Here is a 20,798-nt window from a genome sequence, read left to right as displayed (position 1 = left end):
CTTGTTTCCACATCTGTGATATCTGTGTAAAAGTGACACCTCTGACAACAGCTGGTTAAATAAGACACTCGACCATTTATTAAATGTACAGAAATACTGTTCAAAATCCACACAAGGATGTGTTAAAGGACAAATCCTTAATCCTAATGTAAACAAAATGGTTGCCCCATCATACAGTATACTTTAAAGCAAATGCTTTGGGAATGACAGTTTTCATACTCTTCAGTGGATTAACAGCACTCTTGATTTTAAACCCAATTATGGACAGCTCAATGTGAGTTGGCGTTGTCCGATGTTGTAAACAGCTTGTAAATCATTTTTGTAAACATTAGAATAGAATAGGTGGGTAGCTTGAGTTGTGTTGGACCTGTAAAGCTGCTGAAGATGAATTTCCACTACCTTTAAGACTGTGCACATAATATCCATGAGGTGTTGTTGACTAATTAAGGATGGTGGCTTTAATAATGGATCCCATGTGGTAAAATAAATACGTCACAGAACAACAGAGATAGTACTTCATAAACATTTTACAGAATCTACAAATTGAATCTATCAAAATGATTGGCTTTTTGAGAACGAAATGCAATCGCTTTAAGCAGCAAATCAAGACAACACAATAGTTAATAGCTTTGAAGACAATCATCTCAAATCATCTCAGACCGTTCAGACCGTTTTTTGTTGTTGTTTTTCACCTCAACCCTATTTACAGAAATACAAACCTGATATCAAATACAACCAAATTACAAGAGTTTAGTAAATTTACCAAAAACGCTTCATCTCCAGTGTTAAGCACAGGCTGACTCACACAATTTGACCTAAAATGTGCTTATCTAACCATGTCTCGTGAAAGCAGGATTGATTTTTTTCAAAGGGGAGCACAATAAACTACCACACCGGCAGGAGTCATGACATTATCTGCGTCTGTAAACATTCATGTCATGTTTAACATTGGACCTCAGTTATCACATATCTATCAAAACGCATATAGACATGATAGACGACATGAAGAATGTCTGTAATTAATTAATTCATATTTCGTTCGATATTATCACACTGCTTTAGCCCTTTCTGCAATTCATTTCCTTTTGATATCTATTACCAGTTGACAGTTCAGTCATAAAGCCCCGATTGTGTATCCTGTCAGCAACTAAAATGACATTTACAGAATTTGCTTCTTTATCATTAAAGCTTTAGTGCGTACCTTTTTGATGTTAATGAACGTCCATTACGTTCAAGCCATTGCCAAATGAGTTGCTACAAAGCTAATTAAGACTATCAGCTCCACACAACTCTCTCTGTATTTCTCAGTATGGCTATGTTCAGAAACTAGTGTCATCCTGCGACTTCTGCACGCAGAAAATCGAGTGAAGATAATGACCTCTTCTGATGTTTTTTTAATCCTCCGTGTCCTCCTTGGCTACTAGCAAATGTGTGGAGGAGGGGTGGGGGTGAAACGCGATCACGCAAGGCTTGCATCATGTGGACGCGCCAACAGTTTTGTTGTCATTACTTAGAATCCCTCATGGGGCCGACAGAAACTACGCACTATAGCTTTAATCAGTATTAGTAAAGCCAATATGCAGCTACACTTTCTTCTGATCTGGGCTAATGTGTTTATGAGAACCTTTTGAACCGTATAGGCCTAAAATCCTCCAGCATTGTAGCAACTATCCCTTAGCTTTAGCTTGACTTTAGCTGTGATTTGATGCAAATAAGCACTACAATCACTGAACATATGTCACCATTCTGCAAGCATGAGATGTACCACTCATTCATGACACTTCAAACTGTCCAAAATGGGTCCCACATTTGTAAGTGGGTGTTTCAGAAATGAAAAATGTGCAAACCCACTTACAATCGTGTTTCGGTTTGAATCAACAATTCAAGTGTGACCGTATATATGTTGAGTAATATATAAAAAAAAAAGTTGAATGATTAAATTGTTTAGCCCTTGCAAAAAATGTATGTAGGTGTTAAGGTAAGTTTAAAATGATTACGTTGAGTTAGTGTACAGTAATACCACCGATACTTGACACAAAATCTTTTGAAACTGTTAGGAAGCTTTTGGGGCCCATAAATGCTCATTGACTCCAGTTCATGTATCGCTAATAGAATAGGTTAGCGTATGGACCCATACATGCTGTGAAGCATAAGGGTGACACGCTATTGTTTGGCTCGCTAAAAAACATTCATCATATCTGCTAAACTGTTTCAAGCAGCAACCAAAATAAAACTGATATAAGCTGTAGATATAATCTTAGATAGATAGATAGATAGATAGATAGATAGATAGATGCTCTCCAGAATTGGCCCAAAGTTAGAGGAAAATGTGAAAAAAACATATTTGATGGGAACTGCTTGCTGGGTACATTTTTACTGTTCAGTCACTCATTCATTCATCTTTAATGCAAAGATTCAAAATAAAACAACAACAAATAAAGCTGAAATATCCCTGCCATGGTGTCAATACGCATTAATAAAAATGAAATGGCTGCATGAACAATCGTGCTCCTACTAAGTTTTGGAGACTTTAAGTAGGTACTTTCAAGCTTGGCTGTCTTTTACACAACTATACAGGCTGAAACACGAACATGATTGATAAAAGAGGCCCAATGTTTGGTCATCTGCTAAGAAGAGTTATGAGATATACTGTATAAGACGGAGAATATGTACACAGTGAATGTGTGAGCTGGTCTGAAAGCAGAAAAAGAGTTGCTCCCCAATCCTACAGACACTTCCCTAAACACCATCTGTCTCTCTGTCAGACATGGTTTCTCACTCACACCTATTTCCCTTCCTTGTCCTCTAAACGGCCTGGAGTAAAAATGTAGTCCAAGGCTTGTCTCTCAGCAGCGGCCACGTTGGGGTGCCAGAGGTCCACCATGAAGACCACCCTGGGGCCGTCCTCTGCGCCGCCTACACACACACACACACACACACACACATATTAAAAAGGCTCTTTAGTAATATTGGATTATACCATTTTTAGGTCAATCCTCCTTAAAGGAATACATAAAAAGCGACAGGGTGCAATAAAAAGATACAGTTTTAATCCCGTCTTACCCTCGTGGAAGGCCCGGTGGAGGAAGGAGTCATCAAAAAGCAGACAGCTGCCCTCAGACCAGCACTGTGGCTCTCCACCAACTACAAGCTCACAGGAAGGGGGCACTCTGAGACCTGCAAGAGAAAAATAACAAGTCCAGCCATGTGTCATTATGGGACAGCAAAGCATTTTGTGTTGCTCACCAATCTCCCAGGGGACATATCCCAGACAAAATGCCCTCTTCTTAGAGTGTCCCATATTATTACAGTATTCTGTTTTAAAGCATCTAATGAAAGAGCCTGTCTACACAACAATAAACATCCCCATTTATAGCCATCTCACAAACTTCAGTTGGAAAAAGAATCAAAGCTCAGGTGCAGTGAAAACAGTATAAATAATCACATACGCCACTGAATTTCAGCCATGTGCCATCATGACCCAAGAGGATCCAGATTTTCAGTCTCAACACCACAGCAGCTGATTCACTGGGTTGCTCCTCTAGTTAAATATGCTTCAAATATGCAATAATTTGCTGTTGTGTTAAGTTGAATACACACTGAGCCTCAGACATCACATGGATGAATCGGTTTCAGCTCACTAAACAGTTCACTCTCTTACCCAGGTGGCAGCGCAGCCTGACATTTGTCGGACCGTAATGCTCAGTGATCAGAGCTCCAGGCGTCAGCACAGAGAAGCAGGCGTTTCCGAACACGTTGTTGGCGATGAAGGTGCGCAGCTGGCCCAGCACCCTCCAGGCCCGTGGACACCTCCTGACATTGAGAACCAGAGGGGTGCCTTGGTTTACCAAGTAGTAGGTCCACCACTGCCCGCGAGGAGTGTTGTTGGCTTTCCACCCTGGCGGCAGGGAGGAGCCGCTGCGTGCTGGAGGTTGGTGGTAGATGCTCTCGAACTCGGCCAGAAGGGCGGGGAAGCTCTGCTCCAGTAGCTCCACGTCGTGTCTCTGTACTTCTCTGGAGAAGAAAGGGGCCGACGGTAGGTCTGGGAGGAAGAACACCTCTGGCCGCTGGATGGTTGGTCTGCTGTTAAGGTATCGGCCTTGATCACGGACTCCTTTATGCACCCTGCCCATACCTGACCAGGTGTAGCGCTTGGCGTAATCCTGCAGGCTGTGGTAGAGCCTCTGGTTCAGACTCTCTCCGGCGCTGGTACATCGGAAGCACTCTGACGACTGGCAGAAAGCGAAGCCGTTCTGCTCTTCTAGCATTGATCCAGGCTTTCCTTTCCCCCTGCCACGGCAGTCTGAGCTCATGAAGCCCCCCACCACCCCTCCAATTCGGCTGGGCCCAGCCAGATACCTCCCACGCAGAGGGCTGGAGCCATGCTCCCGGCCCACCCTGTAACAATACCACATAAACAGCAGCAGCACACACATGGCTATGGCAAAAGCACAGATCTCACACTCCCTTATAGACTGCATCCCTCCAGCCACCATCTCCCTCACATTGTCCAGTGACCACTCCATCTTGGCTCGTTTCTGGATTGCTGAATCTGACGGGGGGGGGGGGGGGGGAGAGTGGGGAGTGCTGATGAGAGATCAGTTAACACGTCTTTTCTTGATCGTGATTTAAAGGGGCCTTGAACCATACACAGGGTGTGAGTGAGTCTAATGTCAAGCAGCTCTTATCACCCCCCCTATGGTAAACAGTCTGATTTGATCCGACACACACGCTCGTTGATCCTAACATTTCAGCACTCTACAACGAGGGAAGGTTTCTCCTTGCATGATGTCTGGCTGTGCGGTATTAATGCTGCTCCCTCTCTCGTTCTTTCAGACAAACGCAGACAGACACCGAGCCTTAGGGTAATGTGTTCTCTGAAAAACAAAGACAAAAGAAAGAGAGAAAGAGAGGTGAGGAGAGAGATTAGGGGATGCTGCGATTGACACGAATCATCCAAACTCTATTTACTGTTAATGTGTTGGCATGCAGAGGTATCATTACAACTTGCTTTGTGTGTGTGAAACACATCTTCCTCCTCAGAGTTGGAGCAAATTCCTATCCTGTATGCACCACAAAACAACACACCTGCTGAAACTCACCCACACACTGTGCACTTCAAAATGACTGCACCCGGTACTGCACACACACACACACACACACACACACACACACACACACACACTTGTGTACATGTACTGCACTGTATAAAACCATGAGTCTATTGGCACATTGCTGCATTTAAAACAAATCTCTCCCTTTTATGTTTTTGCGCACCACGCTCACAGGCGCGCGCACCAAAACGGTGAATTATGTAAACGTAAACAGTGTTGATACACCCACATGTATTAGAATTGGCATTCATAGGTTGCTCAGCAGGAGCTGCATAGATCCTCGGGGGGGGGGGGAGGGGGGGCGAGCTGTAGTCTGTGTAATCGTATGCTGTTTTAGTTAAAAAAGAAAGGGACTGGATTACATGAGTGTGATTATATAATGATAATGGACCAGCAGCCGAAACGCGATGAGTGCAATGCGTCAACTGTGATCAGAACTCCACGATGCTCTCTCACCAAAAATGGTCGGGTAATCGTGCTCCAATAGATCCTCCCCTACATCCTGTCTGACAGCATCAAGCCGCCCCCACATCCCCCACACACTCCCGCTGCTTTTAGGACAGACTGGCCATCAAACCCAACCATGAAGCCATCTCAAACACACACACACACACACACACACACACACACACACACCCTGCCTTATTTCCTCCACTGTTTCCATGTAATCACGTAATGTAATGATAGAGCGGCTGCCACCAGGGCCAAGCTGCCATACAAACCGATCACCAACACATTGATGAGCTGTAGCGTTCAATAAGCCGCGGAAAACAAGCAGATCGCTGTAACCGAGCTTATGTTTCCTTGTCTTGAGCTACGTGGATGTTTGGTGCGTGGATTCGTGTACAGGTTTGCATCCATACCTACTCAACATTCCTGACTGTGGCCAGTGGAGAGGAAGAGGAGAGGCGCACAGGTGTTTCTCCAGGCGAAGCTGCGCACCACTGCAGTGCACAAGGTAGACGGATATCGCTCGCCAACATTATAGGAAATATCTCCAAAATACACAAAAGAAGTCCTAACTGGAGCCGACAGCCATCGTATAGCAGAGAAAAATCAGAAAGCTGTTCCAGCGACGGTTTGGCTCCCTGTCTATCAGTGATGGACAGCAGCGTCGGATAGGCTACAGACAATATTGTTGTAAATACTGAAGCTCACCAGGGGAAGACACCCAGCGTCAAGCAACCAGAGGAATGCGCAACAATATTTCCGGTATTTCAAAATAAACGTCTCAGTGAGGAGCGTGTTGAAACACAAAAATAATAAACATTTTATACATTCTGTGGTTGAAATCAGTCAGCAAAACCACTGCAACTCCAAACTCTTCACATTTCCATGCGAGGTAATGGTGCAACAACTTAAAGTATATATATAAAAAAAAAAAGTCAAAACACGTTCAACAATAAGTCTCTGCAGCTATTCTTCTTAAAGGAACAATTACACATTGAATCACTTTCAAGAGACAGATTTAAAAAAGAAAAAGAAAAGAATAGCAAGTCAAAGCAGCACAGGGTGAGATATCCTGAATTTTAGACCCTAGCATGGGTCAAGCTGCATCCTACAGTTCCCAAAATGCAACGCAGTAGCATCTTTCATTAGACCTTCCCTGACACATTTGCTCCCACGTTCTTTCAAAAGCTCCATCCAGATGATTTTACAAACTGTTATCACATGCTGAGCGACTCTCCAAGACAAGTAAACTGACCTTTCTGTGTAAAATTGGTGGAGTTCCCCTTTAAGCATGTTACCAATATCCAATAAGTAATGCTTGCAGGAAACCTTTACATCACCAAGGATTGGCTTCCAACATGACCAGAAAGCCTGAGTTCCAGGTTTATGTTCAGTGTTTGTTAAACCTGCTCTCCGGATTGGGCTGCTGCTCTGATACAGAACATCATGACTTTTGGAGCATAAGTAGCAATGTGGCAGGGACTGGTAAACCAAAGGGTGAAGTCACACTCACCTGATTCACAACTGTCTGCGGACAGGTTTCCCTGTACCTTAAAGGGAAACCTTTAAAGTAATCAGCGAACAAATGAAAAGACAATTTTTGTTTTCAGGCTTGCACAAGGAGCTTAATATAACTGTAATGATTCCACTGAGAATGTTTAAAATATATTTTTAAATAGCTGTCGGTCTATACTGGAGCTGAAACTCTCGATTAATCAATTATTATGAATGCATGTATTAATCAATGCATCAATTGACAGAAAATGAATCCGCAACTATTTTGATAATTGATTAATCATTCATTCATTTTTCATGTGACAGCCTTTATAATGTAACAGTTTTCTCTGCCATATAAAATAAGCTATCAACATATAAAACTGAATTCCTTCGGACTTTGGAATGTAGGATAAAACAAGCAACATACAATACATCAATACATACATCAGCTTGGGCTCTTTTACTATTTTCCAACAATTTATAGACAAAATGATTGATCGACTAATTAAGAAAATATCTGGCAGATTAATTGACAATGAAAATAATCATTAGCGGCGGCACTGCTAAAAGCAGAGAGATTCAGAATCTCTCTATTTGACCCACTTATGCTACATATTCAGTTTAACACAGAATGTGAATGTAGAGGTAACGTTATCCATTCGTACTGTTTTTATTTTACGTAACCATCTTTTGTCATACGATGTCCTGTCATTTCTTTGTAATCTTTAATAAATACATCGTTCTGATTTCACACATTTGATGCATGATATTGCTTGGAAACAACGTCATAAAAACGAGCCAGACAAATACTTATTTCCCAATGTTTACTGGGAAGAAACATGAAATGCTGCATGCATATATTTGAGGGAAGTGGAGTTGGGCCATTGCAGCTGACCATACCAACGTTGGCCCAACGTTGTATTTCTGTCAGGTAGGTTAGGCCATCGCAACTGACCATACCAATGTTGGCCCAACGTCTGTTTGCTACCTGGGTACCGTGGTCAATTATTTTACTTTTAAGGGGAAATTGCCCTACATCCGGTATTGCTCTAGTCTGACTTGACTCAATTGAGAGCCTCTTCCGTATGTCTCATGGCTCGCCCATCGACTTCTGTTTGCTATAACTGCAGACAGCATTTCCCAAGATGCATTGCAACTTGCCTGGGTTGCGTCTCACAGCAGGGAAAGAGCAGTAGTTTGACGGTGATAGTTTATGACAGAATATGACACCAACTTTTCCTAGAAGGGCCAAACTACCAACGTCACTCCTGGGGACTCCTCCCACTGGCTCTCATACCAGGGGCCCTCAGTGTTAAAGTCTGCAGTTGGACCCTATTTAACTGGAGCGTGCGCAATCATAGAACAACTAGCCCACAGCAGCGTGTCAGCAATCAATCACAATGAGTGATAGACGGCTGTCTGACAGGCCCTGACTAGACTGTGTGGAGCTTCAACTGTTTTGCATTTGTTCAAGATGAGTAAAGTTCTTCTACAGTTTCTATGAGTCCAAATGATCACATACATTTTCCAACTGGTAAGATTTAAAGTTGTTGCTGCAGGGCCCCTGTTTAAAGGCCTTTTTTTAACTGAGTTAACTGGAACTTTGCTAATTAAAAATACAGAATCCTCTCAAATCTGGAACATGGAAACTATGTAAAAATAAAAATAAAAATAAAAAAAGACCTGTTTATATTCTCATCCACATTACCCCAAATCATTTTGTCATTTTCTGGAACACACCTCTGAAAATATGTAGCCTATAACTTTTTGGTTGTTTGCGTTTGTCAGTAAATTCAAAGAAACACGAACTGTGACGGTGGGGACCTTTTTGTTTTAACTTACTGTTTTAGTAAAGTGTATCTACAACTTATAAGTCTGCTGTCTGTTAGCTGTTAGGTCCCCCCCCCCCACCGCTGTGTGAGCGCCACAGATCTACGGTAGGCTGTATTTTAAGGTTTGTTTATGTATGCACCTTTCACCAAGGCAAATTCCACATACAGTAGTTAAAGTGTACTTATTAAACCTTTTCTGAGTTCTGACTGTCAGGCATGACTCAGCAGTTAAGCCACAACCTTGTCGCCCCCTCCCCCCCCTCTGCGCTCCAGGCGGAGGGTGGAGCCAGGCTGTTCCAGGCTGTGCACGCCCCTTCTGATGGGGCAACTGGGCTCCGCTCCCAGTTACCAAGTCAGTCGTGAAGTTGTAATGTTTCAGAGGAGATAACCTGTAAAAGTCATGATGAAACTTGAATGATCCCCGCGGAGGTATTGGATAATATCAACCATGGCGAGGTCAAAGGCGAAGGTGTACACTTGTTGCGCACTGATGCTGCTCTGCGTGGTTGCTGTCATTGTGTGTATTGCTGTGCGTGTGAGGCGCACAAATAAGTGTCCAGATAGCACCTTCTCGAGCGCTGCAGTGGCCGCAGACTCTGGCAAATGTTCACAGATTGGACGGTGAGTGGCTTTTTACACTTGTGTTAAACACACATTTCCATTTGTTCTGCTCAGTGAGGTGCGTATGAAGATACATAACACACACTCTCCTAATGAGCGCACTTTAGCGCTTACTAAAACTACATACTAACTTCTCTATTCATACTATAATAGCAAAGATCTCAGTAACGAGGTGACAACTTACATTCTACATGCCTCAGTGAATCAGATGTAAGTCTATAAAACATGTACTCACAAACAAGGAGGCTGAATGTGCTTTACATGTCGTCAGCCTATGCAAAACATAAACACTCCATCTCCTTACTTGGCATCCGGTACGCAGTATAATGAGCATAGATTGGCATAAACAGTGATGAATGTGAAACCTTCCAGGGACATACTTCAAAAAGGAGGCTCAGCGGTAGATGGCGCCATCGCTGCGCTGCTGTGCACCTCCGTCATGAACCCACAGAGTATGGGCATCGGAGGGGGATCCATATTCACAGTGATGGACAGCTCTGGTAACAGCCACATTCATTCAGCCCTCTAATACAGCAGAACTACAGAGTGGAGGCAAAGTTAAATGATAATATATTCTCTTTTCAAAGGCAAAGTGAAAATCATCAACTCCAGAGAAACTGTACCTGAGAAGTTTAAATCTGATTTGCTGAAGTCCTGTCCCAACACCTTCCAGCTGATATCAGGTACTGCTGCAGCATATCAAATCCTGCATCAGGTTTTCCTGGATCTTTTGTTGGGAGCATTTCTTGTTTTCCTTGTGTGTCACGTACAGGTTCCTCGCATTATCATGCTGGGGAGAATATGCTGCTCCTCTCGAGGAATTCATTATGGCTCACATCTGGACAACTGTATTTAATACAAAAGGGCACAAAGATGAAAGATTTATGTTATGTGTAGGACTGAAGATACTGCCAGTCCTTTCTTGGACATGCACATCTTTGTTTCTTCTTTGTCATGCTTGCTTGAATGAGTAGCAGTAGAGTCTGATTGTATACACAATGGGGGCCCAACAGTCCTGAACTCTCTGTCTCGCTCTCTCTCTCTCTCACACACACACACACACACACACACACACGCACACACACACGCACACACGCACACACACACACACACACACACACACACACACACACACACACACACACACACCAGGAACATGAGTCCTAAACTAGCAATTAATCATGTTGCAACATATAGGCTACTTGTGAGCCTATTTACTGTAAGTAGACAAGGAAAGATCTGTAACTGAGTGATGAGAACGTCATGTGCTTAGTGTATGATACCAGTCAAATAAAAGAAACTCCACTATGCGGAAAAAGGAAAAGGGAAAAGATCGTGCCCTGAAGTAGGAGCTGAAAGAGGTACAGGAACTGGTGGCCACAGGAATTTAATAATCCCCATATTGGTCCAGTCGGAACACGAGAAAAAAAGGGTTCTAGGAACGTTATGTTCTAGGAACTGCAAAAATTCCTCCGGTCGGAAAGAGGCTATTATCTCTTCATTATCTGCTTTTCTTACATAGCTACCCCCAAGGGTGGAAGAAGTACTCAGATCCTTAATTTAAGTACATACCATTACATTAATGTACAAATACTCCATCTTACAATACATGAATGCCCTGCATTAAAAATCCTAAAAGTAGAGAAATATCAGCAAAATCTGTTTTAAGTATCGAAGCAAAAGTTCTCAAAATGGTTCCTGAAGTATTAGTATATATTACATTATTAGGTTTACTGATGCATTAATGTGCTAAAAGCATTTCATTGTTGTAGCTGGTTGATGCGCAGCTACTGTAGTTTTAACTACTTTATATAGAGTTAGCTAGTTTAGTTCAGTGGTTATCAAACCAGGGGTCAGGCCCCCAGATACAATAAATCTGAGGGCTCGTGAAATGATAAACGAGGTTTGAAAAAAAAAAAACAACATCTACTTTTTGGACTTTTCTCTAATATTTGCTTTTGGTGTGAAATATTAGATAGTTGTACTTCCTACAGTTATTCAAATGAAACCATGTGCGAAGTATAGAGGGGAAATGTCTCTTTGGTGGAAAGGCTAACAGCTTGAAACGTGACTGCAACTGTTCTCTGCTATTTTATAAGCCACTGGTTACATTTATATCTATTGCATATTTATTATTTATTATTTGTTATAAGCTCATCATATACCGAAATGTTTTCCTGTAAAACATGAATCTGTGTAGTTACTCATAACTTCAGCTACGAGATAAATGTAGTGGAGTAAAAAGTAGAATATTTCCAGCTTAAATGTGAAGTGACAAAAAAATGGAAATAGTAATGACGTAGCTTAACATTTTCTTAAGTACAGAACTTGAGTAAATGTATATTTACTTTCTCTATCTATCCAAACTCACAGGTAGCCAATGGATTGGGGTTCCGGGGGAAATTCGGGGTTATGAACAGGCATACAGGCTTTATGGGAAGTTGCCGTGGGCAACCCTCTTCCAGCCGACCATCCAACTGGCCAGAGAAGGGTTTCCTATTCCTCCCATCCAAGGTCGATACATCCCATACGTTGATACAAACCAGACCCAGCCACTACGGTATGAAGGAACTTCCTAAAATGACTCAAAAATATGCACAAAATGAACATTTTACCTTTCCACATTTAAGTGATATTTTCTTTCTTTGTATTTGTCCTTTAGGAAGTTGTACACAGATAAGAATGGGAACTTGCTGAAGACTGGTGATATTGTGAAGTTTGAGAAACTGGCCGACACGTTGGAGATGATAGCAAACCACGGGGCAGACGCTTTTTACAGGGGAAGAATAGCAGAGGATTTAATCCATGACATTCAGGAGGCAGGTATTGTCAGACGGGTTTCATCATGCTCTCTTTTTTCTACTATTTTCTATCTCCGCCTGGCACAATGATCTCATTACAAATGAACAAATCAGTTGCGTCTGTAAAACACTGCAGCGATCGCTCACAGACTCCAGTGTGCGCTGCCTGGATCCATTAAAAGTCTTGATTATGTGGAGCTGAGATGCATTTTGTTCAGTTCTGCTTAGCAGAGCCATTTGTTTCAATGTTTTTGCCCAGGAGGAACACTCACGGCGCAGGACCTGGCATCGTATAGAGCTACAGTGACTGATGCGTGGGCTGTTCCTTTGGGAGCGTACCAGATGTACATCCCCCCACCCCCTGCAGGAGGCATCATCCTCAGCCTCATCCTGAACGTCATGAAAGGTTCCTGCTGTACTCAGACTGCAGAGCTGCCGCTCATCCGCACTTTCAAATCACAGAATAAAGCTCGTTAGCTGTGTTCATGAGAAATGACAAATGAATACTTGCAGTGGTTGTTGCATTTGAGTTACCTAAATGAGGAGACAGAATGATGGGGTGAATACTGTATTGTAGTGTAGCGTGGAGTGTTTAATGTCCGGGAAAGATGGGCATCTAGATACTGCACATCTTTGGAAGTGGAATACACTGGGGAAAACTAAACAATTGCTCTTATTTACAGGATATAAATTGAATCCAGCATCTCTGATGGGTGATCAAAAGACACTGACCTATCATCGCTTTGTTGAAGCTTTTAAGTTTGCCAACGGATTAAAGAAACACATCCGTGATCCACGCTTCAGCTCAGAAGAAGTAAGTTATTTATAAGTAGTTAAGTCTAGTTGTGGCTTATAATCAGTGGTGGAAGAAGTATAGGTCCTTTACTTAAAAGTAGCAAAGCCTACTTACTGTACTAGGGCTGGGTATCGTTAAAATGTTTTTCGATACTGACACCGTGACTTTGATACCGGTTCCTTAACAATACTTTTTTCAATACTAATTTTATAAAATCCATTTGAACAAAAAGCGATTCCAACATTACACGGTACGCCTTTACACCTATGTGACACACACTGTAGTCAAGCCTCTCAAAATACAACAACACACACGTCTCTGTGTAACGAAGAGTTTCTCCTGCATGCCTCTACGATGTGTAACGTTAGACAGCCAATCATCAACATTGTTAGATCTTGGTAGAAGCATGCTGCATGCTTATTGGCTCACTGATGCTGCTGTGATTTACTCCTTAGGTATTGGAATTTGGTATTGAATGACAAGGCATTTTTCGATACTCCATACTAAGGAGGCAATTTGCTGCCTAAAAAGTATCAAAGCTTGATACCCAGCCCTACTACTTACTTTAAATACTACTGTTAAAAGTAAAAGTCATGCTAAAAATGTTACTTAAAGGCCCAGTGTGTAACGTGTTTAGTTGTCCATTATCAAAATCTGTGTTGCCCGTTCACAAACTTCTCCTTTTTCATGAATATTTACCACCACCATCAATTCCAAGTATTCCTTTTGGCTTGAAATTTTACATTTGCATTCGCATGAACTGGGGTAGACGCTCCGTATTCATGCGCCATCTTGAAATACGTTAGCCGGTAAGGGACATACAGGACATACTGCTCCGCCTTTCGCGTTTTCGCTGTCGCATGATAAACTCACAGCTGCTGCTAATGCTGCTAATGGGTATCGTCGCTTCCCGGCCCCGGCAAGTTTGAAGAAGGAAACATGGAGGACCACACGTATTCAAAATCCAAATTTCAGGAACAGGAGTCTTTTTCTTCGCCCAGAAAAAGAAAAAGGATATTGAAAAGAGCAAGAGACCGTCTTTTTGATGCGTGAAGGCTACCGTAGCTGTAATACGTACTTTGAACTGCGTGGCGCGAGAGAGTTGATTGCGATATATGATCTCAACGCTAGATGGGACAAATTCCTACACATTGGACCTTTAAGTAAGAGTACAAAAGTATTTCAGCTAAATGTACTGAAAACATCAAAGTAAACGTATGTTTTGCAGAATTGCTGTAGCTGGTCGAGATGGAGCTGATTTTAACTACTTTATTTACTGTTAGGAGGTTTAATTTATAACAAATGCATGATTTTGTAGTAAAAATCTGTCTGATAAATGTGCTGGAGTAAAAAGTACAATTTCCCTCTAATATTTAGTGGAGTAGAAATATAAAGTGGGAAATCATACAGTGGGAAAAGGGAAGTATAAGTAGTACAGTATACTTGAGTAAATGTACTTAGTTACTTCCCATTGATTATAATGGTCTTAGAACCCAGTTAAACGCAGGTTGGTTGCGTGCCACTCTCTTAGCGTGGGGGAAGGTACAGGTGTTGGCCCCTGTCAATGAAATGGTTTGACTTGAAGTAACTTTAAGCATAACGTTCATTATTGCATTTGATCAGTTTTTGTCTGTGTTATTAATTAGTTATGATGCTGTTGTAGGCCAATAGTTGCTGTCAGTTACACCAAAACCCTCACAACTTTCTCTGGTTAGTTGGACTACTGTAATGAGTTGTCATATGTGACACCTTCAGCTTTCTAATAAATGAATTTTCTAACTGGATGTTGGCGAACCTAAATTCTACATGTATATAATCCATCATAAATCGCGACTGCAACTACTTACATCAAATATTTATTCTCTTTCCTATTGGCGTAGTTATTCATGCAATGTTTGAAACGAATAAGAGAGTTTGAGAGGCAGACAAATAGAAGTAGTGCAAAAGCACAGGGACTGAAAGGGTTCAAATGGGCTGTAATTCCCTTTCTGTTTTCCCTGCAAAGCAACTAGAAGCCTGAAACACAATCATAACTTTACTTTTGAAATCCTCTGTATCTCTCACAGATGGCCAGGAAATTCACAGAGGATAGCTTTGCCGAGCACATACGGAGCTTGATCAGCAGCAACGCGACTCATGATCTCCAGTATTACAACATCAACCCGTATCTGGACAGCATGGGCACCACGCATGTATCTGTGCTGGCTGAGGACGGATCTGCTGTGTCTGTCACCAGCACCATCAACCACATGTCAGTATTTGAAGGTGTTCTGCTTTTGACAGTGAGAAATAAACCATCAAGTTTTACTGTTGAAAGGTTTGAAAGTAGAGGATTGAGAAAATTTAAGAGATTAAGGAAGGAGTGTTTTTGTATAAGAAATTTGGAAAGAAATCTCTCTTTTCATAGGACTCTAGTCAAAAGCTCAGTTAGAGAAAAGCGCGTTTTTTCCAACTTTTTTTTGTCAAGTGAAGTGTGTCTGTATTACAAGTGTCATAATGTCAAGATCCAATTCATTTCATGTATTTCCTTCAAAGATTTGGCTCCAAGGTCTTCTCTCCGAGCACTGGAGTCATCCTCAACAACGAGCTGTCTGACTTCTGTGGCAAAGTCGAAAACATCTTTCCTGGTAATCAGATCAGCGTAACACCTTTCCTATTTTCATTTAACAATCGTGAAATACAAGTAATCTAGTTTTCAACACGCCCCACACACAAGTCAATTTATTTATAGAGCACATTTAAAACCAACCTACGCTGAACAAAGTGCTGTACAAAGTTATAGTATGTTATAAAAACGAAGGAAGACAATAAAAATATAGACACAATGAACATCATACAAACAACACACTTCTATACAAATGTCCCTAAACTAAATCATACGCCAAATAATACAAATAGTAGAGGAGGACCTAATATGAATGGGAAGTTTGTTCCCGAGTCTCGGAACACAATAGGACACAATGTACACACTTTTATTCCAAGGGCTCTTGCAAAGTTGTCCACTGGTACAGGGTTAAAAACCTTGCTCAAGAAGTACTTCAATTGTATTTAGCCTACATACATACTACAGGAGTGGCGAGAGTACCTGCTTTACTTTATCTGAGGCCTCAGAATTGATGGTTTATATTTTCGGTGGTGCTGTGAGTGGATAGCAAGCAAATATCTTTGTATAACATAACTTCTTATGACATATTTAAGCTCACCAACCTCTTTTTAGCCATGCTAGTGGCGCTGCTTAGAATGGCAGTATCGGTCTGTTGATCTGTCAGTCCTTCACTTTGGTCCAGACAGAAATATCTCAACAACCTCTTTAACTATCATTCCGTGCTGTCATCAGGTCAGAATGAATTTCACTTCATCCAGTCCTTTGATTTATGACCAAATACATGCAAAACTAAAGACATTCCCATCGGCCTCAGCTCTACTCTGTTTAGTGCTTATTAGCGAATGTTAGTATGCTAACAGGCTAAACTAGGATAATGAATGGTAAACGTTATACCTGTTAAACATCAGCATGTTAGCATGTGTCAATGCGAGAATGTAAGCATGCTGATGTTAGCAAAGTACAGCAAGCATGGCTGGATACTCTTATGCCTCATTTCCAGTGCATGGTTTGACTCAGCTCAACTCACTTTTGGTACCAGGTGTTTTTCTCTATTTTGTTTTTCACTGTGGATAGAACCCCTTCAGTGTAGGCGGGATTCTCAGCTGATAGCCATAGTGACATCACGTGAGACTGCCGTGACATCATCTTCAACGCAACACTCGCTGGATCCTTTCATCTGCAACAATGTCTGCACTTTGTTAATTGCGCGGCCTAGTGATGTCGAATGTCGAGTTTTGCAGGCTGCCAGTTTTTAAAATCTAGGTCGAGTGAACTTGGCTTTTTAAAAATGGATGTCCCGTGACAATTCTCTCTGACCAATCACTTGCCTCCGGTGTTTTAAGTAGTACCAAAACAAGTACTAGGTAGGCCTACCAGGGCCTGAAATAAACACCTGTGCCAAATGCAGGTGAATTTAGCCATCGGCGGGTAAAACTGTCAGTCTATGTTCTATGCTGGCGGGTAGCCAATGAGAATTGAGTGATCCATAGTTGTTTTTTGCCACTGTTGGTCTTTCACATCTCAACCAAGTAGGCCATTTTGAACTGAAAAATGAGGCGGCACATTACTGGGGCGAAAGAAAAGATGAGGGTGATTCAAAGAAAAGTAAAAGAAGACGTTTTAATACTAAGTGGACAGTTGCCGACAACGGCAAGATTTGTGAGTGGCTGGTTTATTACAGCAGTACAGAACAAATGTACTGCTGTGACTGTCGTGTGAATGGCTCAGAGAAATGCTCGTGCATTTCCGGTATTTCGCCTTTATGAGGCAAAAGAAATTGGCTGGTAAAAGCCTGTGTGGCTAGTAGATTTTATAATCCACCTGCCACAGTGGCTGGTGGCCAAAAACGTTAACTTCAGGCCCTGCTAGGTACTATCCACAACCTTTGCCAATGGAAACCCCAAAAATAGCAAGTCGAGATGACTGTACCATGCAGTGGAAATGCTGCATTAGTCTTGTAATATGAATCCTACAACCCCAGAGACATTTGTCTAACAAAAGATTTTCATTTCTGCCTGATGTCAGCTGCTGAACAAAGGCAAAGGGTTGAATAAATGCCCTTCACCCTCTATGCAAGCCTGTGATTCACATCATTCAGAGACACTCGGCTGATTGCATTTAGAATAATTGCCTTCTCATTCTTCTCACATTGATGAGTCTGAATTGTAGCCGTCTGTCATCTAATGCTTTTGTTGTGTTGTCAGGGGAGCAGCCTCCATCCTCCATGGCCCCCGCTGTGCTGAAGTCTCAGTCCAAGACGCTGGTGATTGGATCAACTGGTGGGAGCATGATCACGACTGGGATGGCCTCGGTACGTGTTTGCAGCAATCACACTAAGTGCCATTAAGATAAATTGCTGCAGACTAATGCCCCCCACTGTTGTCACAGCAAGTGCTGTCTTCCCGAGTGTCTTCACTGCGTCCATAATCCATTCTGTACTCATCACTTTTCCATTTACCAGATTGCAATGTATTGTCCTGTTTTCTCTTCCAGGTGCTCATGAACCACCTTTGGTTTGGAAAGAGCCTCAAGGAGGCGATCGCTGCTCCGGTTGTTTTTGTCGACTCTCAAAATGCAGTGAAGTTTGAGCCCAGCTTCGATAAGGTAATGCACTATTAAAATGCATTTGTTTGCTAAAATAATAAAACACATCATATTTGCTCCATCTGAGTCTCCTCTCCTCTTTCCCCTTTCAGGATCTTATCGAGGCTCTGAAGGCTCTGGGACACAAACATGAAACGGCGAAACATTTCTACAACGTGGTCAATGCCGTGGAGAAGGAGGACGGCTGCATCTGTGCCGTGTCTGATGCCAGGAAAATGGGCGAAGCAGCTGGTTACTGAGACCAAGAGCCATTGACATTAGTTATACAGGGGGGGGGGGCTGAACATTACAGAGACCTTCTGCAGCCCCAAAACCGCAACTGAACTCTCCCAGTAACATGTAGCAGATAAACACGTGGCCTCTGGACAGAAGTGACTGTAACGGTGACATGATGGATTTTATTGTGCACAAACAAACAACTGTGATTGTATCAGATCTGTTAAGCTTCTTTCCTTGCTCTTGTTATTATTTGAATCTTTCTTTTGTAAAACAATGTTCATTCCATGTTTCACAGTATACAAATGACTTGATAGTACATTCATGTTAATATCTGAGACTTAAAATACATAGCAGGCTATTTTAGACGGTCTCATTCAGTTAATAACTTGTTCAACTTTCTAGTTATTCATACTCTTAGTCCTGGAGTTATTCTGTCACCTTTACTATATAAGCTGTTGTAGCACTGTGTATTGAATATACAGTGAATTAAATATAGATTTTATGTATAATATTCAAATAAAATAGGTTTTTGTACATGATTCACATGCTATGATGAGTTCTATATTAAAACAGTCACAAATTGGCTAAAACGTTTTGGGTTTTTAAAATACTACTTGAAAACATTTTATATTAACACGTGGATATTCCTCTCTGTGCCATTCTTGAGTTCAACACGATAATAGCTAAATAAATGGACTTTTAACAACAAAGGTCACAAAGAGTAGGGACGATAAAGAAAGTGGATGAAGAGTTAAATACATAAAAAAATAGAAATAATATTATCACAAATAAAATGACAAAAATCAATAAATCCTGGTGGCAATCTAGGACAACAGCCAAAAATGGCATGTGCTTCCTTTGGATGCACCAAAGCGGTCCTCAGCCGGTCGGTCAATCCCTTCAACCCCCGAGGTTAATGCTATTGAAATCTGTAAATCTATCCCTCTGTGCCAAAATGTGCGACTTCTCTGTGTTAATGTTAACTATTTATTTTTTATTTTTGTGCCAGAGCATGCAGCAGCTGGAGCAAGATAATCACATTAAATAGTAAGTCATACAAACAGGAGAAACGCTTGTGAAGAAATACGTTGCACTTTAAAGTGACTATATGTAACTTTTTAATGTTTCTAAAGCTCTTTCATTTTTCATACAATGGTCTTAAATGACCTGTAACATCAAACGAGACGAACAGTGAAAAGAACGCTATTTTTATATAGTTTTTAGTGAGGCCTCTGCCCGGGTCTGATTTTTCCCGCGAAGTCACAGATTGATTTGCGGCAGGTAGACGGCGCTACAGTAACACATTCTGACTGGTCACAGATTTTTTTTTTTTAACACCGGAAAAGCCTGTGTTGGTTGCTACAACAATCTCCTAATGCTTTGGCTCGTACCACAGTGACAGTGATACCCGGTTTAGCTCACGAGACATCCAAAGTAGGCTAAGTTACCGTATGCAACACTTGAAATGCAACAATGCATCTGTAACTTAAGCAAAAACATTCATCGCGACTATATGACCTCCCGGTAATGCTAACTCAGTAATCTACAGTGGGCAATACAGCACCGTGAAGAAAAGACCTTTACGACAGCAGGTGTGGTAAAAACACTACCGCTTTTGCCCAAAGCGGCCGCTAGAATCAACACAAACTGAAAGTTACATATAGCCACTTTAAAGTCTCTGCTCAAAGGCCTACATGGGAAATGTTTTCAATTCAAACAATAAAGTCAAATCAATTACTTATTTTACTTCAAATCCAGGAAATAAATCAACCCTGAAGGGAAAAAAGGTCAGATAATAAGATCCTGGTGATTTTGGGGGTGGGCTCAACTGCCCTGTCGCATAGTATTTGGACCTCAGGGGGTGTGACAGTCACACTGTGCCCTGACCTTATAAGAGGCACCTGTTGCAAATGCCACATTACCATGTCTGGCAGCAGAAACAAAAGGTTGCCAGGAGAGGCTCATGGGTAGGACCCCATGCGAGGACCACCCTGCCGTTCCCTGGCACACGGCGGCAGCTCAGGCGTTTCCCTGACAGCACACAGCGGCACAGATGATCCGCTGGCTCCGAAACAGGAACAGCACTTCCAGCGACCAATCCCAAACAGCACGGTCCCGGCTGATTTCTTTTATTGCCCTATTTACAGACTAATCTGCATAAATAAATAAATCCTCTGTTTGTTTCTGTCAGGCAGCTGCAGGTTCTGCCTGTGACCCAGTTCAATGCATTCCTTTTTTTATTTATTTTTTTATTCTGGA

General features: G+C 41.9%; 2 protein-coding genes across 4 annotated transcripts; one reads left to right on the top strand and one right to left on the bottom strand.

Moving 5' to 3' along the window:
• Window positions 1-55: 55 nt before the first annotated feature.
• On the bottom strand, window positions 56-9,846 carry asphd2 (aspartate beta-hydroxylase domain containing 2). Of its 3 annotated transcripts, none has more exons than XM_078250239.1 (4): window positions 9,750-9,846; window positions 3,662-4,877; window positions 3,064-3,177; window positions 56-2,916 (listed from the first exon to the last, which is right to left on the bottom strand). In XM_078250239.1, exons 2-4 carry the CDS (start codon window positions 4,524-4,526, stop codon window positions 2,786-2,788), a joined length of 1,110 nt encoding a protein of 369 aa, XP_078106365.1. In that variant the 5' UTR covers window positions 4,527-4,877; window positions 9,750-9,846; the 3' UTR covers window positions 56-2,785. The 3 variants fall into 3 exon arrangements, with proteins under 3 accessions (XP_078106365.1, XP_078106363.1, XP_078106364.1); XM_078250237.1 differs by lacking the exon at window positions 9,750-9,846 and adding an exon at window positions 5,978-6,305; XM_078250238.1 differs by lacking the exon at window positions 9,750-9,846 and adding an exon at window positions 5,982-6,305.
• ggt5a (gamma-glutamyltransferase 5a) lies at window positions 9,203-19,078 on the top strand. The gene is made up of 12 exons (XM_078250236.1): window positions 9,203-9,514; window positions 9,887-10,014; window positions 10,102-10,197; window positions 11,888-12,074; window positions 12,177-12,337; window positions 12,575-12,721; window positions 12,999-13,129; window positions 15,178-15,362; window positions 15,647-15,738; window positions 17,921-18,027; window positions 18,210-18,320; window positions 18,413-19,078. The coding sequence occupies exons 1-12, from the start codon at window positions 9,342-9,344 to the stop codon at window positions 18,557-18,559; spliced, it is 1,665 nt and encodes a 554-aa protein (XP_078106362.1). The 5' UTR covers window positions 9,203-9,341; the 3' UTR covers window positions 18,560-19,078.
• Window positions 19,079-20,798: the final 1,720 nt, after the last annotated feature.

This window comes from Sander vitreus, chromosome 5 (genome assembly GCF_031162955.1).
Source record: "Sander vitreus isolate 19-12246 chromosome 5, sanVit1, whole genome shotgun sequence".
Lineage (NCBI taxonomy): Eukaryota > Metazoa > Chordata > Actinopteri > Perciformes > Percidae > Sander > Sander vitreus.
This window is presented reverse-complemented; position numbering and strand designations above follow the sequence as displayed.